Source organism: Sorex araneus, chromosome 2, assembly GCF_027595985.1.
Source record: "Sorex araneus isolate mSorAra2 chromosome 2, mSorAra2.pri, whole genome shotgun sequence".
In the NCBI taxonomy this organism is placed as follows: Eukaryota; Metazoa; Chordata; class Mammalia; order Eulipotyphla; family Soricidae; genus Sorex; species Sorex araneus.
The window spans coordinates 211,794,511-211,822,351 of NC_073303.1; the positions used below are offsets into that span (position 1 = coordinate 211,794,511).

Below are 27,841 nucleotides of genomic sequence, written 5' to 3' on the forward strand. Positions count from 1 at the left end.
TTTCACTTGCCTTTTAGAAATAAGAACATTTTCATTAGATAATCCCAACTTTGTTTTTAATTTGATTGATTCATTGATCCTATAAACAAAGCTATTAGACTAATAAGAATTCTAAACACTTATCCCTAAAAGCAAGAACCACTGGAGTTCAGAGCTGACCTGGGGCCTTCAGAGTATTTGAAGTATTTGTAAGAGTGACCTCAGGGCACCTCCAGGCCCTAAAGGATGCTTTTAGTGTTTGTCAAAGCAGCAGGAAGTTCCTAATCCCTTTTTCCTTAAAAGAAGAGATAAATGTCTTTGGTTTGGGACCAGGACATACAAGGTCCTCTCTGGAATGACAGTTTCTCCCAAGCCCTGAGTTGCCTAGAGGTGGGCTGGGAAAACAATAATGCTTCAGAAACCAAAAGGACTTAACCTGAAGCCAAAGGCAGTGAAATAAAGTCAAAAAGGAAGATAATTACTGCTTGCTTAAGTATTAGTAACAGTTTCTAACTATTAATTTTAACTATTAATAACAGTTTCAAGTGAGAGAAAAACCCACCTCTGTAACAAAGCATGTCAATGAACAATTTCTTTCCCAAATGACCCACCCACACTGGAGATAAAAAAAAAAAGTACGGATAAATTACCATGAGAAACGTTTCCCATGAACAGGATACAGCACTTTCCTTGGAAAGAAAAAGCCCTTGCTCCAAATCCAGAAATTAATTTGGAATGAGAATGAACAGATTTAACAAATAAACTTTGGCATCAGCCCCTCAGAGTGTTTACTGTTTTCTTAAGGACTGAACTTTTGTTCAGCATAAACCACCTTTGAGCAGTTCCCTGTGAACCCGGTGAGCACTTCCTGACCCCCCTTATTGTGAGTCAACCAGCAGATGGTCTTTAGCTGTCCGGGAGGCAAGGAATCATCAGAGGGGCTTAAGGATATCAAGGAAATCTCAGCACAAGGCTACAGCTCAAAAGAGGCAAACTCCCATGAAGTCAAAATTGAGAGAATCTGCTTTAAAGAATACAGTATCACCTAGTTAAAATGTTTTGCTCAGTGACCAGTCCACAAGGAGAAAAATACCATTTCTTAGTCTCCCTTTCTTGCATACACTTGAATCAAAACAGAAATTGTTCTCTGAAAAACTGATTTAACTCTGATTGACAGTAAGATTTCTTGCAATTATAAATCCTAAATTCACCGGTGTAGAAAAGTAATTTTACAGTGTGTATAAATATACATATATTTATTTGATAATCCCTAAAACGCAGTTGCCATTATGAAATTAAGAGTTTTTTTCCTATTCAAATGGGATTCATATCTAGAAAAAAAACTCACATGTGAAGTGAAAGACCAGCTATGTTAAATTGTCGCCTGAGTAACAAAAGACCAAACATCTTGATAAACAGTGAAAACTCAGCCAGAGTTTAAATTACAAGACAAAACATAAAACAAACAAACAAAAAAAGGGAATATTTGAATTCCTAAATCTTTACAGGTTTCTTCTGATTTCATAAAGATCTGACTTTTATAGCTAAATTCAAAATGTTGAACTGGACTTAGGTGAAATAGACTCACGGTATTTCTAATAGATTGGTTTTTAAAAATCTATGGGGCAGTTTACATAAAAAGCATGAGATAGCATGTTTCCACCAAACGTTTCCTATTGAAAACTGTCAAAACTGGAGCAAAATACAGAATTATCCTGTAGAGGAATTGCATGAGTAGTGGGGGAGAATGAGCTTGAGGGCGGGAAGGTTCTGTCCCGCTGATTTACGAGATGTTTCTTTCAAGCAGGCCTCTTCAGTCATTCTATGCGAGAGAGAAAGTGAAAAGCTACAGTGATGGTTTCTGGAATTTGCCATTTGAAAGCTTTTATTCTTCCAAAGAAAGAAAGTTAAGACCTTTGACACTCTGCTATGCTGCTGAAGAAACTATTCATAAATGTATGTTAGTGATGGGCTGGAGCGATAGCACAGCAGGTAGGGCGTTTGCCTTGCACGCGGGTTCGGTTCCTCTGCCCCTTTCGGAGAGCCCGGCAAGCTAATGAAAGTATCCCGGCCGAAAAGGCAGAGCCTGGCAAGCTCCCCGTGGTGTATTCGATATGCCAAAAACAGTAACAATAAGTGTCTCAGTGAGAGACGTTACTGGTGCCCACTCGAACAAATCGATGAGCAACGGGATGACAGTGATAGTGACAGTGATGTCAGTGATGAAGCAGAAATTAATAATTTCATTTAATCTTGTGAACTATTACAGAGTGGGACACAGGCTCAAAGAGCCAAATGCCATTCACTAATCTGACAATACCTACGTTGCTTCTACACTAAGGTGAAAGTTCTGCCTTAGAGTTTTGAAAATCATCCTAATTTTTACAATCTTATATAAAATCCGTCCTGTATTTAAAAGTTAACAAAAAAAAGGTTAACTTTTAAAAACACTTTGTACAACTTCCACCAAAATTTAAAAGTCATTATTTTTCAGCTCTCCTCAATGATCATGGATATGCCACACGTATGATGACAGCTCACTTAAGACTCAAATTATTCTTCATAAATAATCCACATACACATATATAATGGGCTTTAAAATACACACTTTGTTAGCTGAGAGGTACAAGCTTGCAATGATGCAATTTCTGGCAGAGATTTCTCTGGACTTACTTACTAAAATACTAAAATACAGAAATCCAAAACCATGCGGCCGCTAGTGCGGCCGCTCAACCTCATATCTCTTCATTCTCAGCAATGGAACAAATTATCAAATGCTTCCTTTTCAGCAGGTCCGACTTTAGGGGGGAGAAACTCCAAACAATAATGGTGAGTTTTTTGTTGAAATATAGAATGTAATCAAAGTAAAGTGAAAGTAAAGTGAAATTTATCAGCTACAAAGGCGGGGTGGGGGGCTGGAGAGGTAGGGGTGTTGGGGGGAGGTATACTGTGGTTCTTGGTGGTGGAATATGTGCACTAGTGAAGGGATGGGTGTTCGAGCATTGTGTAACTGAGACTTAAGCCTGAAAGCTTTGTAACTTCCCACATGGTGATTCAATAAAAGAATAAATTAAAAATAAAATAAAATACAGACTTTGTGTGCAGGGTCGGGGGGCCAGAGCAGAGTTAATGGGGCCACACTGGGTGTTGCTTGGGGTTTATTCCCGGTCACAGGCTTGGGGATCACTCTTGGATGAGGCACAGGGGACTATGTGGTGCTAGGGATCCAACCAGGTTCGCTACGTGCAAGGCTACCTTAAGCCCTGCACCGTCTCCCCAAAACCACAAATACACATTTTTTTATATTCTAATTTATTTATTATTTTTTAAATTTTTTATTAATGAATCACCATGAGGTACAGTAGTTACAAACTTACAAAATTTTGTGCTTACATTTCAGTCATACAATGATCTTTTACCCATCCCTCCACCAGTGCCCATTCTCCTCCACCAATGTTCCCAATATCTCTCCCCCCCAGCCCCCCACCCCACCCCTTCTGCGGCAGGGCATTCCCTTTTGTTCTCTCTTCTTTTGGGTTTTGTGGTTTGCAGCAGAGGTCAAAATACACATTTTTTAAAGCACAGTTGTATCTGGTTGCCGATCATTGTTACTGTCACTGTCATCCCGTTGCTCATCGATTTGCTCGAGCGGGTACCAGTAACATCTCCATTGTGAGATTTGTTGTTACTGTTTTTGGCATATCCAATACGCCACAGGGAGCTTGCCAGGCTCTGCCGTGCGGACGGGATATTCTCGGTAGCTTGCCAGGCTCTTCGAGAGGGGCGGAGGAATCAAACCTGGGTCGACTGCGTGAAAGGCGAACACCCTACCGCTGTGCTATCGCTCCAGCCCAGTTGCTGATGACAAGTAACTTAATTGCCTGGAAAAATCAATGACACAAGGAGGGATACTGACTGTGTTCCCTGTCTTAAAAGTGATTAGTTTATGAAACGGTTGCGAGTATTTACAGGCTAGTCAGAAACGGGAGTGTTTCTTATACCACGGCAACCCAGCTGCAAAATTCACGGTAGGAAAGAAAAAACCATGAAGATGGATATTTGTGGTTTGTGGATGTGGACTCCCAAGCAGGGCTCAGGTCTGGGAGTGATGGAGGGATGCCAGGGTTTAGACTCAAGGACATGAGGATGCCGAGCCGCTTAGTTCCCGAGTTAGCTGGGATTATCCACGTTGTCCCCATGGAGACTGGGGTCCGCCAAGGCTGCACCCGGCAATGCCTCCGGGCTCACATGGTGCCAGGGACGGAAATGAGTCAGTCCAACAGATGGACCCACTCTCCCGGCCCCACTTTTAATTCTTAATCAAACTTCCCTTCTCAAGTACAAGATCCAACAGAACAGACTCCATTAAATATCTATTTTAAGAGAACAATAATTTAATAAATAGCACAGAGAACTTTAATGAACAAATGATGAGGGGCTACTGACAGCTTCAAGACTGACTAAATGTTTTTTTTTGCTTTTTGGGTCACACCCAGCGATGCACAGGGGTTACTCCTGGCTCTGCAATCAGGAATTACTCCTGGCGGTGCTCAGGGGACCATATGGGATGCTGGGAATCAAACCGGGGTCGGCCGTGTGCAAGGCAAACGCCCTCCCCGCTGTGCTATTACTCCAGACCCTAAATGTTATTTTTTAAGAGCACATGTCCCAAGAGAGAATTGTATACGTGTACCATGATACAAGTTAATGCATGAAAGAAATTATTCTCCCAAATCACTAATACTATTATTTCTAACTTGAAAATAATAATGTTAAACATTGAGACAGTAAGAAATTGTCCAGTTGTTGCATTTTTAGACAAAGTTCAGTATTCATAAAAATCATACTTGTTGGGGCTGGGGCAATAGCACAGGGGGGAGGGCGTTTGCCTTGCACACGGCTGGCCCAGGTTCGATTCCCAGCATCTCATAGGGTCCCCCAAGCACCGCTAGGAGTAATTCCTGAGTGTATGAGCCAGGAGTCAGCCCTGAGCATTGCCGGGTGTGACCCAAAAAGCAAAAAATATATATATAATAAAATAAAAAGAAAAAGAAAAACATGCTCGTTTTCACACTACCATGACTGCTGTACTGTAAGCCTTTAAAGACGATTAGCTTCCCGTTAGACTGAGTATTTTCAAATCTGGCCTTATTGATACTCACTGATCTTATATTTCATAAGCTCTCTGAAGCTGCCCCATTGGCTTCTATGATTCTGTTCTCTCCTGGCCTCTCACTGAACTTGACTTTGTCTCCATGGTTACCCATGCCTCCTATACTGAAGACTTCTGCTGCTCAAAAATCAACTTCTAGGGGCCAGAGAAACAGTACAGTGGGTAGGGCACTTGCCTTGCACACAGCCAACCCAGATTCGACTAGGAGTAAGCCCTGAGCACCACAGGTGTGGCCCCCAAAACATGCGTGTATGCGCATGCACGCACACACACACACACACACACACACACACACACACACACACACACACACACACACACCATTCTAGGGCCAATGATACGGCTCCAAGGGCTTAGTGTGCTTGCTCTGCATGCAGGAGGGCCTGGGGTTAGTCCCCAGCATCCCGTGATCCCCTCAGCACTCCCAGGCATCGTCCCTGAGCACTGTGCCAAGAGCAACCACAGCACTGCCAACTGTGGCCTAAAAACAAAGAAACAAAAAAAATCACTTCCATCTCAGTCCTGGTGAAGCCCAAATATCTTAATTTATTTTGATTTTGGGGCCCCACCTGCCAGCGTTCAGGTCTTACTCCTGGCTCTGCACTCAGGGATTGCCCTGGGTAGGGCTCGGGGGACCCTCTGGGGTGCCAGGGGTTGAATACAGGCCAGCCACGTGCAAGGACAGTGCCCACCCTGTTGTACCGTCACCATGGCCCCTTAACTCTATCTCTAGGCCATGCCCCCTCTGACTCTTAACTATGTTCCGGAACCAACCATCTGCCTGATGGCCAAACAGACATCACACAAGGCCTGAAAACGAAGTGTCCAAGAAAGCTCTGGACCTTGGGTTGTGGGTTATCTCCTCCTGCGGTCTCTGTTTCACTGAGTGACCACCACTGACCAAGTCACCCGAAACAGAAATGCTCATTGTTCACATCTTTGGCTTTCTGGGTCACACCTGGCGATGCTCAGAGCTGACTCCTGGCTCTGCACTCAGGAATCACTCCTGGTGGTGTTCGGGGGACCTTATGGGGTGCAGGGAATCGAACCCGGGTCGGCCACATGCAAGGCAAACACTCTACCCACTTTACTATGGCTCCAGCCCCCAGAGCTAGTTTTAAATCCTAATCATAACCTAAACATCTGCCTTCCCTCCATACCTGCCCAGGCTTCCCAGGGGCTCACGGTGATGCTCACAGCTTCCGTTCTGTCCCCTCAGCCGTGTTCACTCACTTGGTCCCACAGAATCCAAATCTGTGTTTGCATCTGGCTAATCCACGTCCCAGACGACATCCCTGGTTCCTTAACATCGCACTTGGGATAGAGTGAACCTCTTCTTTTTCCTTTTTCTTCTTTTTTTTTGGGGGGGAGGCAAAGTGGGGTGAGCACCTGGCAGTGCTCAGAGCTGACTCCTGGCTCTGTATTCAGGGATCACTCAGGTGCTCAGGGGACCGTACATCGTGCGGGAGATCCAACTGGAGTCAGTTGTGACCCCAAAGCAAAGGTCCTAACCTCTGGACCATTTCTCTGGCATGCAATGAGCTTCACTTTTCAGTGGCTCCTAACTGAACTCTGTTTTTGGCCTCCACATTCTTGAAATGGGTTACTCTCTTGACACAGATTTTTTTCCACATATACCACATTGTTTCCTGCTGCTATACCTCCCTGGCCTACCCACCTTCCTCCCCTAACTAAACAGTCCCTTCCTTCTTCGGTCAGCGTCAGTTACCACTTCCACCAGGACCTGCCAACAACTCCCCACCCTCAGCGTTCGGTGTGAAGATGCACTGGGAGGGAGTGTTCTAAGTAAGTCTTGCCTTTTTGGGAGAGAAGGATGAAGTAAATGTGGCAAATACGAACCCTCGAGAATCTAGGCATCAACTACGGCTTATACTACGCCTTCACAGACGTTTATACTAAGCTTTCACAAAAGTTCCGTGTATCTGGAAATGTCAATACAAAAAGGTGGGAAATAAAGATCCCCCCAATAAATCACTTATAAATCACCTGCTTCACATGCAGGAGACCCAGGTCCAATGCCCAAAACACTGGCTGGAGCAACCTCTGAGCACAGAGTTGGAGGGGCCTCTCCACATTCCCAGGTGTGATCAACACAAAACGATGAAATAGGGGCTGGAGGATAGCACAGCGGGGAGGGCGTTTGCCTTGCACGCGGCCAACCCGGGTTCAAATCCCAATATCTTATATGGTTCCCCTGAGCACCATTAGGGGTAATTCCTGAGTGCAGAGCCAGGAGTAACCCCTGTGCATGGCTGTGACCCAAAAAGCAAAAAAAGAAAAAAAATTAAAAAAAAAAACACACGACGAAATAACATCACATGCAACTGTCCTACGCAACAAACTCACATGTGCAACTGTCACACACCCTTCAGTTTTATAACTTTATTAATTCCTTTCTCCTATTAACATTACCACTGGTGTCTAAACTACTTTTTAATGAATTCTGCCCAGGCATTCAATTCACATTTGTTGGGAAAGTGAATAACGATGCTAAATCAGAAACAAGCCTGAACAAAGAATCCTCAATCCGTCAGTACTGAGCGTGTACAACGGGCTTAAGAATTTCCTTAAGTGCCCTGGTGGTAGAAAAAGAGCATCAGCCCAGGGCACTGAAAAAGCTCATTTAAGTAGCCCTGGGCTGAGGCAAAGAGGAAAGACAGAATGTACTTAGGAAAGAGGCTGAGTGCTAAAAGGAAGAGAACTAGGACTATTGAGAAGTGAAGTTAGAAATTTAGAGCCAAGGACTTGAAACTCAGGAACGCTACGTTTCTGAAGCAAGAAGAGCTGATTTAAAGACTCATCCTAGCCCAATTCCTTCAAAATGGTACACCCAGTGTACAGTGTCCTCCCCCCCTCGCCCCCGCCCCTTGCAAATCCAAAGAAATGCTGCACAGAACAGTCCCCAGGTTCCCACCATAGCACAATTTATTTATTTCTTTTTGGGTCACACCCGGCGATGCACAGGGGTTACTCCTGGCTCTGCACTCAGGAATTACTCCTGGCGGTGCTCGGGGGACCCTATGGGATGCTGGGAATCGAACCTGGGTCGGCCACGTGCAAGGCAAACGCCCTCCCCACTGTGCTACTGCTCCGGCCCCACCACTAGACCAGTTTAAGGTCAAGGTGAGAGCAGGATACTTTGGTGTCCTGACGGCCCAGATGTGGCTCCTGGCGCCAGAGTCTAAGAAGAGCAAGTGGTCTCTTTTTTGTTCCATCGCAGAGTGATGAACCGAGACCTGAAGTTTGGCTCCTAGAGCGTGTGGAGGAAGGGTCAGCAGAAAAACTCACCCGTGAGAAAAATTAGAAACGAGGTGGTCTTTTTTGGTGAGTTTGTTTTGGTTTGGGGTTACACCTGACGATGCTCAGGAAAACTCCTGGCGGGGGGCTGGAGAACCATACGCAGTGCTCGGCACTGAGCCAGGAGATGCTGGGCAAGCTTCCCTCTGTCCTATCTCTGCAACCCGGGAGCCTTATCCCGAACGAGAAGAAAGGCTTTCTGTGACAAACACTAACCTCGGGTCTAGACCACACACCTGGGTCACTGTCACTGTCACCGTCATCCCATTGCTCATCGATTTGCTCGAGCGGGCACCAGTAACGTCTCTCATTGTAAGACTTGTTACTGTTTTTTGGCATATCAGATATGCCACGGGGAGCTTGCCAGGCTCTGCCGTGCGGGCGGGATACTCTCAGGAGCTGGCCAGGCTCTCTGAGAGAGGCAGAGGATTCGAGCACGGGTCTGCCGCGTCAAAGGCTAATGCCCTACCGCTGTGCTATCGCTCAAGCCCACCACACTTGAGTCAATTGTAAATATATAGTCCTAAGGTTAGGACACTCCTTAGGTTAAGGCACACTTTTTTCTTTTTTAAAATCACGAGGCCCTGTGACTTACTGTTATTCATGATTGAGTTTCCTGCATACAATGTTCCAGCATCAATCCCTTCACCAGTAACGACTTCCCTCCATCTCTGCCCCACCCCAGCCTACCTCTATTCAGGGTCACCCGCCTCTGCCTCTGTACACTCCGTTTAAGTACCGTTACCGATATGGTTTCACGCCTAACACTTTACTACCTTCAAGGCATCGCTCCCCTCCTTTGTTTTTTAATTTTTAAAATTTTATTGAATCACCATGAGATAGTTACAAGCTTTCATGTTTGGGTTACAATCACACAATAATCAAACACCCATCCCTCCACCAGTGCACATTCCCCACCACCAATATCCCGGGTATACCCCCCTCTTTCCCACCCTCCCCCTGCCTCCATGGCAGACAATATTCCCCATACTCTCTCTCTACTTTTGGGCATTAAGGCTTGCAACACAGACACTGAGAGGTCATCATGTTTGGTCCATTATCTACTTTCGGCATGCATCTCCCATCCCGACTGATTCCTCCAGCCATCGCCCCCCTCTTGAGTGGCCACTTTCCTCCGCTGTTGTCCTACCTTCTCCCCCTCACCTCCCCACTGGCAAGCCTCCTACTGAAGGCCAGTTCTCTTGTTCTTCCTTTCTATTACCTTTCTGCTGGAGTGATAGCACAGCTGGTAGAGAGTTGGCCTTGCACACGGCCAACCTAGGTTCGATCCCTCCATCCCTCTCGGAGGGCTCGGCAAGCTACTGAGAGTATCCCGCCTGTACGGCAGAGCCTGGCAAGCTCCCCGTGGCATATTCAATATGCCAAAAACAGTAACAAGACTCACAATGAAAGATGTTACTGGTGCTCGCTCGAGCAAATCGATGAACAACGAACGGTATGACAGTGTTACCATGATACAGGTTAGGACACTCAAGAACTAATGACACAACTGGCTCACAAACCTTGGGACACCAAACAGAAGCAAGCAGTACTTCGCCCACAGGCTGGGAGACTGCCTGAGGCTTCAAGCACCCAGTTGCACGTGAGAGCCCCGGGTTCGATTCTGGCACTGTCCCCTGAGCCTGATCAAGTAACCCAAGACAGACATGCTGATTGTCTGGAATGGTTCCTAAGCAGTACTGGTAAAGAAAAGCCTGAACCCAGGATTAAAAACATGACAATCACTTAAGAAAACAATCTCTCATAAAAATGCAACAGACATAGACAAGAAGGACACTGGGCCCTTAAGAACTTGAGTCCAGCATGGAAAAAAAATGCAAGGCAAGGACTTTAAACGTTTAAAACAAAAATGAAAATATAAACCATAAAAGCTGTAAGGGAATAGCACAATGGTCTAAAAAATGGATGAATGAGAGGCTGGAGCAATAGAACAGCGGGTAGGGCATTTGGCTTGCATGCGGCCAATCCGGGATCGATTCCCAGCATCCCATATGGTCCCCTGAGCACTACCAGGGGTAATTCCTGAGTATATGAGCCAGGAGTAACCCCTGTGCATCACCGGGTGTGACTCAAAAAGCAAAAAAAAAAAAAGGATGAATGAGCAGAACCTCTGGAACGTGAGAGGCATCATGCTAGCAAAGCAACATGTGGGTTACAGGAATCACTTGACGTAGAGGTAGAATGGAGCACAAAGAATGATAGAAGAAATTATGGCTGAAAAGTTCCAAACTGAGGCTGGAGCAATAGCACAGCAGGAAGGGCGTTTGCCTTGCACGTGGCCGACCTGGGTTCGATTCCCAGCATCCCATAGGGTTCCCTGAGCACCGCCAGGGGTAATTCCTGAGTGCAGAGCCAGGAGTATCCCCTGTGCATTGCCAGGTGTGACCCAGAAAGCAAATAAATAAATAAATAAATAAAACCGAGGCAGAAATGAAGATGTTCCCAGATTAGTAAAGACGAAGACGTGTTGCCCTCACGTCTCCCCCCGAGGAGAGTGAAAGGGCTGGAGCAATAGTGCAAGCTTCCTCTGGACTAAGCACCGGGCAGGGTGCTTACTTTGCACGCAGCTAACCGAGGTTCAGAATCTGGCACCATATGTGGCCCCCCCAGCCCCCATCAGGAGTGACGAGTGCAGGGTCAGGAACAGTCCCTGGACACGGCGAGGTACAGCCCCAAACCCCCTCCCCCCAAACGGAAATAAATATCTCTGCTGTTTAAAAAAAAATCATAAATTGTATCTGAAAAGTGAAAAATGAAACTAAACATGAGAAATATATTGGGGCCAGAAGATCACGGGTAGAACATCTGGTGAGCACAGAAGAGGGCGTGAGACTGATCCCTGGAACCCCAGAAAGTACACAGGGAGTGAAATGATTCCTGCTCTCGGGTCTGTCGATCTACCTTTATCTCATACATAATTTACAAAATTCTACATTTTTTTTTCCTTTTTGGGTCACACCCGGCGATGCACAGGGGTTACTCCTGGCTCTGCACTCAAGAACCGCCCCTAGCAGTGCTCAGGAGACCATATGGGATGCTGGGAATCGAACCCGGGTCGGCCGCGTGCAAGGCAAATGCCCTACCCGCTGTACTATCACTCTAGCCCCAGGCAACAAATTATAAGAGTAATATATCTATATATATAGATACACACACCACACACATACACATATACACACATACCTCTCGGAGAGCCCGGCAAGCTACCTAGAGTATCCCGCCCGCACAGACAGAGCCTGGCAAGCTGCCCGTGGCGTATTCAATATGCCGAAAACAATAATGATAGGTCTCATTCCCCTGACCCTGAAAGAGCCTCCAATTGTTGGGAAAGACGAGTAAGGAGAGGCTGCTAAAATCTCAAGGCTGGGAGGAATAGAGATGTTACTGGTGCCTGGTTGAGTAAATCAACGAACAACGGGATGACGGTGATAATTTAAAAAATAAATGCAGAGCTTAGGAGATGGGTGAAAGGCTTATTATTACAATAGCTTTCCTTGCACTGCAAGTAAGTACACTTCCTTTTTTAAAAAAATAAATTATGTATTGAGTCACCATGAGAGCAGTTACATAGCTTTTGGGTTTAAGTCTTAGTCATACAATGATAAAACACCCATTCCTTCACCAGTGCACATTTTCCACCACCAAAAAAACCTGAAATAACCCCATCCCACACCCTCCCCATACCTGTGTGGCAGATGATTTCCACATTGTTCTCTCTCTACTTTGATGACATTCGATATTTCAACACCAGACCCACCATTATTATGTGGATTTTACTCCAACACTCAGATCTGCTGAAAAGGCGACATTAGACGATTTGTTTTCTATTGCTGATTGTGAATAGCCTAGGATGTGCATGATTTTGGAATTCTGAAATTTTAATAATTAGATCTGGCAGGATTTCTGTCAAAAGTCACTGGGGTCCGAGATTTGTTTCTGAGTCTCTGGGATCGTGGCCGTTCAGCAGCCTGCTCAGTCGCCAGAGTAAGTCCACTTCCAAAGCCACACTGGGGAAGAAGGAAGACGCCCGCACCTCATGAACACCGTCAGGGAATGACCTGAGCACTAAGCCAGGAGCGGCAGCCCTCTAACTCTGCCACACGTGGCCTTAAAATATACAAAAATGATGAATGCGGGGCTGGAGCGATAGCACAGCGGGTAGGGCGTTTGCCTTGCATGCGGCCCACTTGGGTTTGATTCCCAGCATCCCATATGGTCCCCTAAGCGCCGCCAGCAGTAATTCCTGAGTGCAGAGCCAAGAGTAACCCCTGTGCATCACCGGGTGTGACCCAAAAAAGCAAAAATAAATAAGTAAATAAAAATGAAAAGACAAAAGGTTAAAAAAATGATGAATGCATAAAAATAATGAGAAACCTACATAACTAGGTGTAAAGTGTGTGCAGTTTGTCCAAACAAAAAAGGGAACCTGAGCTGCAGAGAAACTAAGTCTTGGAGGCCCAGAATTAAGCTAACCCCAGTTAAGGCATTATAAATTTAGATTGCTGAATGGGAACCACAAGGAGAGTATCACTGCAGCACTGTAGCACTGGAGCACTGTCGTCCCGTTGCTCATCAATTTGCTCGAGCGGGTACCAGTAACGTCTCCATTCTGAGACTTGTTCTTACTGTTTTTGGCATATCGAATACACCACGGGGAGCTTGCCGGGCTTTGCCGGGCTCTCCGAGAGGGACAGAGGGATCGAACCCAGGTCAGCCTCGTGCAAAGCAAATGCCCTACCTGCTGTGCTATCGCTCCAGAAAAAAAAAAAGTTTAGGAAAAAAGAAAGCCATGATGAAGGGAGTGAAAACCCAAAGGATTTCGGGTATACAGAAAATAGCAAAATTACAGAAATCAGGGTTGGTGACGGTGGAACTGGCTGGCAAATACCACACTGGACGAGCAGGCAGCACAGCACGCCTCTTCCCTCACACTCAAAGGGGGGCCCTGGCTGGATTCTACCCGACCAGTTGGCACCCCCATCCTGTGCCATGCCCCTCCCCCTTTGACATGATTTTTTTTCACAAGGGACCCCCTGGAAAATTCTGGGGCGAACATGGTTACTAACTGGGAAAACCTGGGCTGGCATTTGGATTTTTTTTCATTTTTTAGTTTTTTGCTTTCTTTGGTGGGGTCACACCCGGCAATGCACAGGGGTTACTCCTGGCTCATGCACTCAGGAATTACTCCTGGCGGTGCTCGAGGGACCATATGGGATGCTGGGAACTGAACCCTGGTCAGTCGTGTGCAAGGCAAATGCCCTCCCCGCTGTGCTATTGCTGCAGCCCCTAGCATATGGCTCTTAACATGTACCATTGCTCAGGCCCTCAACCTTCTCATTCTTCATGAGACTGCTGGTGGCGGTAGTGAGTGGTGTTGGGGTAATATATTTAGGATAAGATATTAGGATGTGTATGTTAAAATATAGCAACTTATAAAAATGTATATTAAAATCCTAACACACTAGCAAAACTCTTAAGATAAAGTGAGTATCGTGTGTGTGAGTGTGTGTGTGTGTGTGTGTGTGTATGAAATGGGTCAATAAGGATTGAAGAGATAGTACAGAGGACAGTGCCCTTGCGTTGCATGTGGCTGACCTGAGCTCAATTCCTGCCACCCCAGGTTCCCCAAGCACCACCAGGAATGATCCCTGAGCACAGAGCTAGGAGTAATCCCTGAACAGTCTTTTCCCAAAAAATGGGTCAGCAACTTCAGGATTCACTATTACTTTCTAGCAGTGCCTTTTTGGCAGATTCACTTAAAAAAAAATAATAGAGGTCGTACCTCTTACTCCGGGCCAACTTCCAAAGGGGTCAAACTACCTGAATCTTGTAACTCACTTCTCTAGACTCACAAATGGTACAGTTGAAATCACCAGACATTGTTTATAACTTTCCACTCTTCTAAAGCACACCCTAAGGCTCAAGGCACCTCACGGACTTCAAAAAGTAACCAACTAAAGTCCAAGCTATTCGAACTTTCTCTGAATCTTAGGTCTCTTGCAATGTGATGGATCTAATCTTGCAGAAATATCATTTAATGGAAATGTATTCAAAGTACTGGAACTTTCCCACAGAATGATAAAAGAGCAATGCTCTGCGCAAAACCTGTGTCCCCTGATTCCCCAGTAATTCTATTTTATAGTACCATAATGACAAGTGTTAAGTCTAAAGTTACATAAGTAACCACACCTAATTTCCTTTTCATTTACCCATCTCTTGTGCCTTGGCGTTTTCTTAAGATGCAACCATCTTGGAGGAAATTCAGACTGCCTTTGCTGCAAAAAGTCTCCGCACCATTGCACTGGCTGAAGAACTCTGTGACTGATTTCACCTTACAGACCACTGACCACTCAGCAAATGTTACTCTACGGCTGATTAATTTCACAGTTTTTTTTTTCTCTGTATAGAACAAAACATGTCCTTTACTATTACTACAAATGAAAGTTGGAGAGATAGTGCAGCAAGTAAGGTGCGGGCTGTGCATGACGCCAACCTTGGTTCAATACCCGGAACCTCGTATGTTCCCGCGTCCCATGAGGAGTCATTCCTGAGCAGAGAACCATGAATGAACTGAAAGGTGGAAACCAGAATCAAAAACTTACATTTAAAAAAATATTTTAGCATATATGGAAATCTTCCCTCTTTTCAAGTAGGATGGTTCATCACATGAAAAAAGTAAAAGGCAAAAAAAGAAGAGGGGCTGGAGTGATAGTACAGCAGGTAGGGCGTTTGCCTTGCACGCAGCCGACCCGGGTTCGATTCCCAGCATCCCATAGGATCCCCTGAGCACCACCAGGGGTAATTCCTGAATGCAGAGCCAGGAGTAACCCCTGTGCATCGCCAGGTGTGACCCAAAAAGCAAAATATATATATATATTATATATTATATATATACAGAAGAAAGATAATTGCACACCCTTCCTTAACCCAGTAAATTGAGTGACATAAAGTTCTCATTTGCTCTGAGATATCCATTATGAAATATCTAAAATAGTGTAATAAAAATAAGCAAGCCAAAAGAAGGGTGCTCAACTAGCCCATTTCAACGTGTCATGCCAGTGACACAGAGAGATGTACCACTCCAACACAGACAATGCTCCGAATATGTTTCTGTCTTCCCTTTGGTTTCTTAGGGCACACCCAGTGGTGGCCCGGAAACCGCACAGTCCTGGGTGTGAAGCCTGCACCCAGCAATCCCGACTCTCACCCCAGCCCACACACTTCTCCCGTCCTTCATTCACTCTGACAAACAGGAAATAACACGCTGATAAACGTAGCACTGTTCATATGAGGGTTCCCCAGAAGGTAATGTCACTACCGTAAGGCAGGAAGGACAGAGTACCTAGTGGCCTGGAGGCTCAGGGGGCTGGGAGGCGCAGTCTGCAGGGCCAGTCCTCACCAGCTCTGCAAGCACGAGGCGTGGTGCTCGGGGGCACACAGAGACAGGTGTGTGAGCACTGTGGCCAGGAGCACACAGGCATGCGAGTGTTACAACAAGCTCGTGTGACACTCCAAGCAGAATGCAGGTGACCACATCAGGGCACAGGCACAGGTCAGCCGGCACAGGTGCGAGCACTGTGCTCAAACTGAGCATCACAGCCGAGCCCGGGCCGCTCCGGCTGTCTGTGCTCCCAGCAAGGGGTAAGGGAAAGGGGGAGACGACAGAGAAGGGCTATCTCGGAAGATTATGGGGCTTTATTTCGAGAAAGCAGGCTGTATAGATCAACACTAAGAGACAAAACAGAAACCCTGTCATGCTGTCTAAACAGAGTTCGACTACAGTTGCATCAGGTATTTCAAACTTCCTTTCCTCCAGTCCCGGAACCAGAGGATGGAAGTGTAAAATCAGGAGTCTCCAACAGTCACTTGACTGATTCAGTCACTACAGATGCTAAAACACACACACACACACACACACACACACACACACACACACGCCCTCCCTCCAGAAACTGAAAAAACAAACAGCTTTTAATTCATGCCTCTGCTCAGTCTTTAAAAGCCCATCAAAAGCAGTTTCTGAGAACCAGAGGTTTTAAAAAAAGAAAGAAAGAAAACAAGGAATGTCAAACTGGGGAAAGTCAGATGAGAGTCGCAACCGTCTGTGGCCTCCGTTAATGTATCTCCCTGCTGCGGCTCCCTTGGTTTCCGAATCACAGACACTCAAGTTATTTGTACATTTTTACCTTTTTTGGACATCACCATTGTCAACTGCTGACTTTTCACCTTGCTCTGGACAAATGACCACTTTAGGGCAACCTCCAATATTGCTTCAATGATTCCAACTCTCTTTCTTCCTCTCTTAGTTACCAAGATTTCAATGATGAGTTTCAAAAACACTTTAGTGAATATTTGCTGAACGCAAATTCTCACAAATATTGAAAGTTTTGACTGACACTAAAACTTAATTTGGGATATAACTGCAGGTTGTTTCCCTTAAACAACTCAATAAGCACAACTATCTTAAAAATTCAAGCGCTTTCAACAAAATGCCTGACTCATCATTATTAATTTTAATATAAGCAGAATTTCTGGCTTAAAACCAGAAATGATCAATTCTAATTCAGTTGACCCCACCTACGAAAGAGAAGAGCTGCCTCTCAAAGTCATAGTAAACTACATCACGATTTTCCAAAAAAGTAACCTCAAATGGACTAATTTGTCCATTGAAATACTCCTCTCGTCTAAAACCGTCCTTAAAATATTTGGATTTTGTGATGCTGTTTAACTTGCTCTGGACTTCATCAATAGGCCCAGCTGTTAAATGTAGGAGCAATGACAACAAATCCCCGGGCAAACAACTGCTGAGCAAGGCCCTTTTCCTTAAAATAATCAGAACTGACAAAAGAGGACCCTACAAACTGCCCTTTGAAAATTCCATTAGGAAGCTGGGCAGAAACAAACACTTCGATGCATCTTCAAGAAAAGTACCATTCTACTCCGCAGGAGAAGTGGATCCACCTTCATTTAAAAAAATCAAAAATCCAACAGCTTTGAAAAACTGTGAGATAGTATTACAGGTTTCTGAAGAAGAGAAATGAGCCTCACTCATCAACTGCAAAATAAGGAAAACTGGTCCTATTACCCAGAGATTAGGAAGCATCTGGTAAACCTTCTAACCAGAGATATTCTGAGAACCAACTGTCATAGCATGTAAGCCTGTAGAACCATAAGTACTTTCATTTCCCAAATTAACTTTTGCAATTTTAATATGGTCAACTTTTATTTATTTATTTAATTTGTTGCTCTTAGAGTCACACCCAGTGATGCTGAGGGGTTACTCCTGGCTTTGCACTCAGGAATTATTCCTGGTGGTATTCGGGGGACCATAGGGGATGCTGGGGATTGAACCCGGGTCAGCCGCGTGCAAGGCAAATGCCCTACCTGCTGCATGATCACTCTGGGCCCTTGTATGGTCAACTTTTAAAATTAACATGCACTTCTGAACCATACTCCTCTCTTTTAGTTGGTTCTTCCCCACTCCTAAATCCCCAAAAGCATCAGATGAACCTTCTATACTGGCAGACTAGAGTATTAGCAGGTCCTGTATACAGTATGGCAAGTCTCTTTAAATATCTCAGTCGTGTCTTCAAAATCAAGTGAGATTTACTTATGTATTTGCACTTCTAGGAGCCTGCCCCGAACTTAACAGCTTGATCTGAAGTAAACAGGCATGCAGGTAAGAGAAGCTTGCTCTTACAAGGCCCACAAATCTCAATAAAAAGTGAGTCTACAAGTCTTTGAGTCCAAGGATCATTAGTTGAAAACCTAGGCTAATGGTCTCATTGTTATCTTTCTCCTTTAGATATAGCATAACCCACTCTCTTTTCAAAAATAAATCTTTAAATACAGCTAATTTAGTTTGACATCATATTTCAAGATCAATTTTGGCCTATAATTAATGTATTGCTCCTTTACATAAACATGGTACTTTTCACATTAGTATTTCATTAATCTCACCCAGAAAAACAAAACCACAACCCACTCAAGTCTTATCTCAATTTAAACCGAAGTAATAACACTGACTTCATGGAAATCAGCCTACCTCCCTTTAAGGGAAGCAAGTTATAGAAACGAACTCCCAGTCTTGTGCACACCAAAACAAGCCTATAATTTGGGGAAACCAATTCATTCATCACAATTACAATAATTCCTATGGTCTTCTAGCTTCAAATGCTCACTTAAAAATAGTTTTTCCACCCACGTGAACACCCTGAAAAGCCTACAACATATATGCTAGCTTCGTGTTTTTGTTCCCTCTATCCTGAGACTTCAATTTCCACCTTTTATGGAAAGGAAATAAACACCCAGCTTCCTGTTCAATCACATGCTTCTAGTCTCGCTTTAAACACAACAGACGGCACCCTGCTACTTCTCCCAAAAGTCTCTTATCTTCACTGAAACTTGTTGAAATCTGAGACTGAGAGACCGGTTTACCATGCAAATGCTCTCCCTCAGAATTTATTTTACTTCTTTCAACATGAAGGAAATAAGAAGCATCCAAATGTTTTAAAGCTAATTTCTCACTTGTGACACATTTCAGCTGCATAGTGCGAAGTCTTGGCACCCGGGAAAGCATAAATCCGCTTTGTCCAAAGTTCAAACGATTGAAAATTTCTAAGGAACGGTTTAACCTTCTGTTCCGATCACCGTGTGTAACCTGGAAGGGCCTCTCGGCTCACTCCCCTTCCTAATTTCATGGAAACGTGCAATGATTAAATGGCTATCAAGAAAAAAAACAGGATTACTTTTTAAAAAAAAAAATCCGAAATAAGACTTTAACTCTCTACTTTCCTTTAGAAAAACTAAGTTAGGCAAATTCTTTTGTGCTTGGATGAGCAACAGGAAAAGTAGAGCCTGGGGCCTTTAGGGAGGAACCTCACCTCAGAGCCCGGCTGATGCGCTGGGGAGATAAGAATCCACAGTGACACTTAAGGAAAGGTCTGTTCGCATTCGTATTTCTGCATTCCTCAAGAACAATTCATGGCAATAACTAACTTGGCAGAGGAGCTACATGAAAGCTTTAGCCAATGAATGGGGGTCATCTGCTCTTTATCACAAGGGTAAACCTCATCCTCGCGGTCTCTAACCTTTTAACCCTGTGAATTCCTAATTTACCCATGAATAATGGAATTCTTGCCTAGAGTGCAACTTTCAGCTTCTACTTCCTAAGTTTAGAAACCAAGACTCGATAGCCCGAGTGTTAAAAATATAAAACTTGCACAGATTAAAGCTTCAGGTTCCTAAGGGCTGTCCCCTTACACTCCGAGAGCAAAAGATATACTTGCTGACAAAACCTCTGAACCAGAAAATAAAAAGAACATATTTGCACCCCGCTGCTATCAGGAACTACGAGAGAACAAGTTTTTTTTAAACAAGTTTTTTCAAAAGAAAAAAAAAAGAAGAAAGAAAGAAAAGAAAAACCCCAGAATGTCCATTTAATGCCTATTCTCTTCCTGTTGAATATGCAAAACACCTTTACTCGAAGTAAGTAAGAAAATCACTTGTGCCTACATCACTAAAACTGCTTAGATATTAAAGTGACCTTTGCAAACTCAGTATCTCCAAGAAACTTAGAGATTTCTAAAGATATTTAGAAAGACTATCACAGGTATTTTTAAAGATTTCTCTAAGCCTAGTTTCCAAGTCTAAATTTTTAATACCCGATGCAGTTTCCTAGCAATGTAACTGTTCAGAGTTAAACAAGATGTGTGTACACAAAATATATTCGTGAGCTGCTCACAGTTTACAGTTTATATTAAATAGCAATCCACATTCAGTGATTTCACTGGGAAGTTTTTGTTTGGGTACTTATGAAAACTACTACATCACAATAGCCTTCCAAAGGATTCAAATCTACTTATTGTAATTTTACAAAAAATATACTATTTATAACAATTTTTGCAAAGATTTTTTTCTACACTTAAAAAGGTTCAGACATTTGTCACACTGCTCTGGGAGTCCTAGCTGCATCAAGCATCTCGGGAGGTCCTGTAAATAAAGAATCCTCAGGACAAATGCTTCCCTTTCTCAAAGTCTCTCAACCCCCACTCCCTTCTTATCCTGCCCCTTCCCCTCCTCCCCAACAGGGTAATACAAGCGACAGTGCCTGGCTATAAAATCACAAGACTCCACAAACCTAGAAAGACGGGAGGGTAAAAAAATAAAAGCACACTACTTGAGGGGAAGAGTTAGTCAACGATGACAACAGAAAGAAAAAAAGTATAAGTCATTCTTCAACGGGTGAGCAGTGGAAATGTTCCTACTTTTCTGACATTTCAAAGTAATCTATCTGTGCATTTTTCTTCTCTTAATCATTACCTTACAAGTGAATTAAATGACTAATAAAGGCTAATCAATAAAGTACTCAATAAAGAATTGGCCGAGGGCTGACAAGTGACTGGAAATCCCTGCCAGTTAACTTCCTAAATTTTAGTTGTGTTGAAAAAACGATTTCCTGAAGATTACAATGTCTATCTCTAAGACTCTCTATTGTTCATCTTGTAAATGACCAGTTTGTGGGACTAGTGTTAATAAATCTCTTTTGTGGATCCACAACCAAAAAAAGCACGTGATCTGTACGCAAAAAAAAAAAAAATCTCTTGTTCAAGATACAGAAGTTACTTTTGGATTTAAATTATGTGCTGTACTCTTGAAAACTCTTGATGAGTTTGATCGCCTGAATCGGTCCAGAGACACCTACCTTGCTCAATACTCATCAGTCGAGCCAGCAAGCAATAGATCACTTGGACAAATGGTGGATCTGATGGGGTTGTTAATACAAGGGAAATCATTAGACAGCAAACTTTATGACAACTGGGGGAGGGAAAAAAAAAAACGGTGGGCAGATCTGGTTTAAGTCCATTACGTATAATATGGAAATGGTCTTAATCCTCTTTCACCCAAGCACGAAAAGACAGCAGAGTACTTCAAAGGCTTGAGAGTTACTGACCAATGCCCTCTCTTACAATTAAAAAGCAACATGGGTGATCCGAGAGCAGTTAGAGGGGGAAAAAAAACAAAAAAGTGAAGGCTGGGCTGTAAGAAAGATTTAGGAGTATCCACAAAGTACTTTGTAAGGTTTAAATTTAATTAAATTTTTTAAAAAGGGAAACTTTTTAACTTTTGCTGTTGGATCACTTTACACCTTAATTCTTCTGTAGGAAACACTTAAGTTTATATCTAGCGATACCCATAGGTTTGGGAGTTCTAACTTAACTTTAGTTTTCAAGCACTCATTTGAATGATTTTCCCCCTCATTTACATTATTATCTTCATGCAAATTCGTAAGATAGGTATGATTTTTTTTAGGGCAAGGATACACGTGGATTGAGAAATCATAAAGTTCTAACAATGGAAAAGGTCATCAACCAAGAACGACAGCACTTACTTGATAAGGTGAGATGAGCTTTCTGGCTCAGAATGGCTCCGTATTTGTTCATAGCCAAGCACTGGTAAAATCCTTCATCCGACAGTTCTCTCTTGCCTTCCACCTCACTGATGTACAAGGAGCCGTTGGACATAACCTGGATCCGTTTACTTTCTGACACTTTTGCTCCATTTTTCAACCATGTGACCTTAATCGGAACTTCTCCATGAGCCTGGCAATCTAAAACGACTGGATCCTTTCTTGTGACAGTCACATCCTGTGGCTCTTTTATAAAAAACAGTTCACTAAAGCACCATACTCCTGTAAGGAAAACGGGGGAAGCCAATTGCCAGAATTACAGGTATAAAAAAAAACATTTTAATGCACAATCGTAAACACATTCAGAGTGCCATAAGGCAAACCTTAATAAATCTTATTAGTTAACTTACAGCTTAATAAACCACTTCTATTTTGGCAGACCTTCTCAAAACATCTGAGAAACAACCTTTTGCATCGACTCTAACAATACATTGTTAGATGTACAGGAAACATTTCAATCCCGTCTATATCTCGTAACAATCCTTGCGAGATTTTCAAAATCATCCCGCCACCAAGCTCTTTGCAACTTTTACAAGCTTGTCAAAAAGATCTTGAACAGAGGATGTCGTAAAAGTCTAATTTTACAAGAAATCATTAGCAAAACGCCGACTCTGTGAACAAGCACATTGATTTTCTCATCCCTCCAAGTGTCGGCCGCCTTCTCTTTTGCGATGGGGCGTTTATCTCTTGTGACAAATTACAGGTCCGCATTGTTGGCGCTGACCGCAAGCATTGTCCCTTCTCCTGGCGCAGGACTCATTTTTACAGAGTCAGGTAGGTATGTAAAGGACTTTTGAAAAGTTGTTCTTGTACAACTTGCAGCTTGTCCGCAGTGGGTGATCGGATTAGGGGACCTTTATTTCATTTCGTTTTTTGTTTTTTTTTTAGAACTTCCCACTGCTGGGGAAAGGCGTGACGAATTGGCGCTTACAGTCAGATAGAGAGATTGCTTAATCAACCCATGCACGTTTTTATCAGGGCTGGGCCAAGGTTTTATCTTAATGCATACACGGCTCCCAGGGCCCAGGACGGCACCCCGTTGTAATACCCTGTCACCTCTGCACAGCGCCCAGGCCCGCCCGAGTCTCTGCCTACTGATCGGGGCTTGGGGGGAAAACACTTTCCTCTCCCTTCTGCTGGGAATCCAAGACTACACAACCCACCCCGCGGGCTGATTTCTCCCTGCTCTGGGGCCGCAGGTCCCCGGAAATCTCCCACGTGCACGTCTCCGATGCAAGTGGAGCGCAAGGAGGGGCGCGCCCCTCCCCGACACCCCTCCCCAGGCGCCGAGACCCCGTAACATCCCACTTGCAACCTTTTATTTTTTTCTTTTTGGGTCCCACCCAGCGATGCACAGGGCGCTGCACTCGGGAATTACTCCTGGCGGTGTTGGGGGGGTCGGGGGCGGGTGGGGAACCATACGGGATGCTGGAATCGAACCCGACTTGCATCCTTTTCTCTTGCAACCAAAAAAAACCTGCTCCCGGAGGGGGCTGGGGGGCGCGGGGTAGGGAGTGTGTGTGTGTGTGTGTGTGTGTGTGTGTGTGTGTGTGTCCAAACCACTAAGCCACCCACGCGAGTTCCCGACTTGCAACTTGGAAACAAGCTCGTCCCGACCACGTCTTCCTCACCCCAGTCCCCCGTCCCCCCCCACCCCGCGCGCGGAGTCCGTGCGAAGCAACCCACCCACCCGCGCGCGCGGTCCGAGCAGCTGGTCCCCGGGAGCGGCTCGGGACGCGCGCACCCCTCCTCCTCCCCCTCCGGGGACCCCCGCGCCCACCGAGAAAGACCCCGGATAGTTCTCCCCCCACCCCGACCCCTTCCTCATCCGTGTCCCGCCGCCCCGTGCCCCCCGCAGCCCGGCCGGGCCGGGAGCGGCGGGTCAGCGGCGGCACGTGTGCGGCCGCGCGGACAATGGTCCGGCCCGGCGGGCCGCGCCTACCTGGGACGCAGGCGGCGAGCAGCAGCGCGCCCAGCAGCATCCCCGGCGGCCGGGGCGGCGGCGCGGGCGGCATCAGCGGGCCGGCGCGGGCATCTCCTCCTCCCGGCTCGGCTGCCTCCCGCGCGGGCCGGGGGCGCGGGGCGCGGGCGCGGGCGCGGGGCGCGGCGGCGGCGGGCGGAGGAGGCGCGCGGTGACCGGCCGGGGACTACTTTCTCCGCTGGCCCCGGCTCCGGCCCCGCGAGGTCGGCGCGGCCGGCGGAGGGAGACGCGCGGGGAGCTGGGGGCGGGGGGCGGGCGGGGGGAGGGGGCTGGAGGGGGGCGGCCCGGGTCGCGGCCCCGGAGGGCGGAGGCGCGCCGGCCGGACAATGCACCTGGGGGTCAGGCCCCGGCCGAGGGTCCCCGCCCCCCGCCGCCGCCTCCCCGCCCGCGCCCTGGCCGGAGCCAACAAAGGCCGAGCCCGGCGGCCCCGCCTGCCCCCGGGGACCCTCTCCCGCCGGCGGGGGGAGGGCGGGAGGGTGTTGAGAGACGCCGAGAGGCCGGAGACTTCTCCCCGATGGCCCCGGCCCAGCCCCCTCCTCCCCTGCCGCGGCCGAGTGGAGGGAAAACGGGGGAGGAGGGAGGGAGGGGGCGGGCACTCCAGAGAGCGGTCAGCTCGGGCTGCGGGGGGCTGGACTGGGGGGCAGGATGGAGTCTTGCCCTGCTTCCCCCACCCCCCAAAAAAGATGCAACCGGGACCCCCTGCAAAGGACTTTGCACGCTCACCTCTGGGGGCACGGTGGGTGACGGAACTGGTCCTGCCCTGCGCGACCCTGAACCCTTCTAGGAGCGCACATAAAGGCCTGATCCTAAGGAATTGGGGCGGGCTCGGGGGTCTCTGTGCTCGAAGTTTGCTCCGGGGGTGGGGGACGGGGGGGGGACACCCAGGCTTTAGAGGTTGACGACCAGATTGGAAGGAAGTTGGTCCGCAAGACGCAGATGTGCATGTGGTCACCGCACTGCAAAGTTAGGGAAACAGGAGTGCAAACCTAGCGTGAAACATGTAATCAGATTTCCCCCACCCCCCATGGGGGGAAGCGATCGCCTGTGGATTCTGTATTATACTGGATACAGTATTATCTAACAGTGATAATACTGTATCACTGTATTATCACTGTTAGCCCGTGCCTGTGGATTCACTGTATCACTGTAGTATCACTGTTAACCCGTTGCTCATCGATTTGCTTGGGCGGGCACCGGTTGAAACCGCGCGTCCTCGTGGAGGGGCAGGGGGAAAGCCCACCCTAATGAAAGCTGCAAATCCAGCTTTTGTCACTTAAAGCATGGACACGCGTCCTTTGGCTGGTCTACAAGATCTTCTTTATGACTTTTTTGACGCTTGGGACCCGGGCCTGGGGTAAGGGTAGCGGGGAGCAAGTGTGTTGGGAGCTGGAATCAACAGTTTTAGGGCATCCGTTGGGAGGTGAGGCGTTTCTTTCCCCCAGCAAGATTACAATCAGGATCCGTCTGCAGGACAATCTCAGTGCATGTGAGACCCGCTGGGCTGCCTCGCCTCTTAAGCCTTATCATTTAAGTGAACCTAAACTACTTCTAAGCATCGGAATCGAGAGTCGTGGAAAGCGAACATATTGAGGTAATAAAACGAAATAAGGTTGTCTCCTTTCATTTGCCTAGCAGGGCTCAAATATCTGATAAATTGAACTGACTCAAAATGATAGTCTTAACTGCATTTGCTGCTGAACTCGATTTAGAAGAATTTTGTGAGTCTTGTCCCTCCTGATTACTCCCAGCTCCTTTTCAGTTCCTGAGTGCTCATATGTCCTGGGTAAGATGTGCTAATAAGATCCTTTTATGAGGTCTTTCTTGAACAAATCAGATGTATAAGGCAGTGGAGAGGGGGGAGGACATGAAGAGAAGATAATAAGCAAGGGAAGAACTTTGCTTTTACTGCCACTTTGTTTTTTCTTCTGCCTTTTAATTAATCATAAGAGGCTCTAATTGAAAATAACTCTAGCTCTTGTGTTGGAGAAGAATATGGCACTGCGTCTGATATAAAATAATACGGGACTACCCGAATTATTATACTGAATACCCAGAACTAGGTGCTTTTTCCTACTCTGTGAGTACTCCTGCCTTACTCTCTGCTCAGAGAACACTCCCAGCGGTGCTCAGGGAACCATATGTGATGTGGGCGTCCAACTATAAGGAAGGCAAGTGCTGGACCTGCCCTAATTATACCATAATTTTGTAGTGTATCCAAGGTTCCTGAGTATGCTAGTACCCAGAACTAGGTGCTTTTTTCCTACTCTGTGAGTACTCCTGCCTTAGTTTAACACCCCTCCCCCATACCTTTCATTCTGCTTTAATTTTCCTATTTCAAAATAACTGGACCTAAGAATTGTCCTGCAGATTGGAGCTGACCAGGGCAGTGCTTCATGGGGAGTGGGATGGGTGGACGAGGAGAGTGTCTGAGACAACAATGGGACGGGCCCTGTGGAGGTGGGCCTGGTGTTTTGGAATGTTGTATGCAGAAACCCTGCCATGGACAATATTGTGAAACTCTAAATCATGGTGACTAAAATAAAAATTACTGAAAAACACCTATTTCTTGGTGCCCTTGATTGGTGCCATCACTAGGAGTCACACCTTTTTTGTGGACTCACATACCTTTATTCCAGTACCACTGAGCTCACAACAATTTGTTGGTATCTGGGGGATCCAAAATGGCAGTGTTGGGGATTCAGGGAGTGGGGAGAGCGGGGATCATTCCAGGGATTGAACTAATTGAGCAGCTACTTTACCACTGAGGTCTCTAGGACCCAGTCCCAACTCCAATCCATTTTGGGGGATGCTCTCAAGCAGGGTTCAGGGTGTCTGGAGACCACCTGACAACACTCGTCCCGGCTGTCCAAGCTGGATGGTTCAATGTTCGAGTCAGCAATGTGGAGCTAGGGTCTCCGTCCGGTGCTCTTGACGCTGTGGCCAGGCGGTATTAGGGTTGGAACTCGGGACTCTTGCCTACCAAGTGTGTGATCCAGCTCCTGCATTCCAAGCTTTGGGGCTTCCGAGACGTAATCAGGAGGTCTGGGGTATCCACCGGCAATTCTCACTCATCCGACTCGTTTCAGCAGAAGAGCCCGAGAAGGCAATATTGTCAGGGTCCCGCAATGTTGGGAATACGCAGGTCACCCCATCCATGCGGGGGGCCTCTAGGTCTGCACCTGGCAGTGTCGGGAGATGATGTGGTATCAGAAATTGAACCCAGATCTGTCACATGCTATAAAAGTCACCATTCTTGGGCTGTAAAACCCCCTGTGGCGGGCTGGAGCGATAGCACAGCGGGTAGGGCGTTTGCCTTGCACGCGGTTGACCCGGGTTCGATTTCCAGCATCCCATATGGTCCCCTGAGCACTGCCAGGAATAGTTCCTGAGTGCATGGGCCAGGAGTAACCCCTGTGCATCGCTGGGTGTGACCCAGAAAGAAAAACAAAACCATGGAGCTTTGCAAACTCCTTCACTTGGGGTACACATTAAAGATGTTTGTGGGCTCTCCAGGCAGCTCTCTCGCCACCCGCATTTGGTGCTCTCGAACTGCATCCTCACCCAGGACGGCCGTTGCCTTGGATGGACGAAGGAAGAGCAAAGGCCAAGCTGGTTGCTGATTAGTTGCCGTTTATTCAATCTCTCGTCTCTCCCATCACTCTCTAACCCTCTCTCTAACTGGCTCTACAACGCTCTCTGTGCCTCCTCTCCAATCTCCCCAGCCACTCCTACGCTCTCCTCTCAGCCTTCTCTCTAACTCCGCAACCTTCTCCTCGAACTCTGTGTCTCTTCCTCTCTCCGTCTCTGTCTCTGTCTCTTCCTCAATCTTTCTCGAACTCTCTGTCTCACTCAATCTACTCCTCCTTCTGTCTCTCTCTGTGTCCCATAATCGTCCCTTCTC

General features: G+C 46.3%; 1 protein-coding gene across 1 annotated transcript in view; it reads right to left on the reverse strand.

Moving 5' to 3' along the window:
• PRTG (protogenin) overlaps positions 1 to 23,974 on the reverse strand; it is a 150,454-nt gene extending 126,480 nt beyond the window's left edge. Inside the window, exons 1-2 of the mRNA XM_055124556.1 lie at positions 23,902 to 23,974; positions 21,882 to 22,181 (exon numbers count right to left, since the gene is read on the reverse strand). Of these exons, the coding sequence (XP_054980531.1) occupies positions 21,882 to 22,181; positions 23,902 to 23,974 (373 nt within the window). The remainder of the gene's footprint in view (positions 1 to 21,881; positions 22,182 to 23,901) is intronic.
• Between the last annotated feature and the right edge of the window lie 3,867 nt (positions 23,975 to 27,841).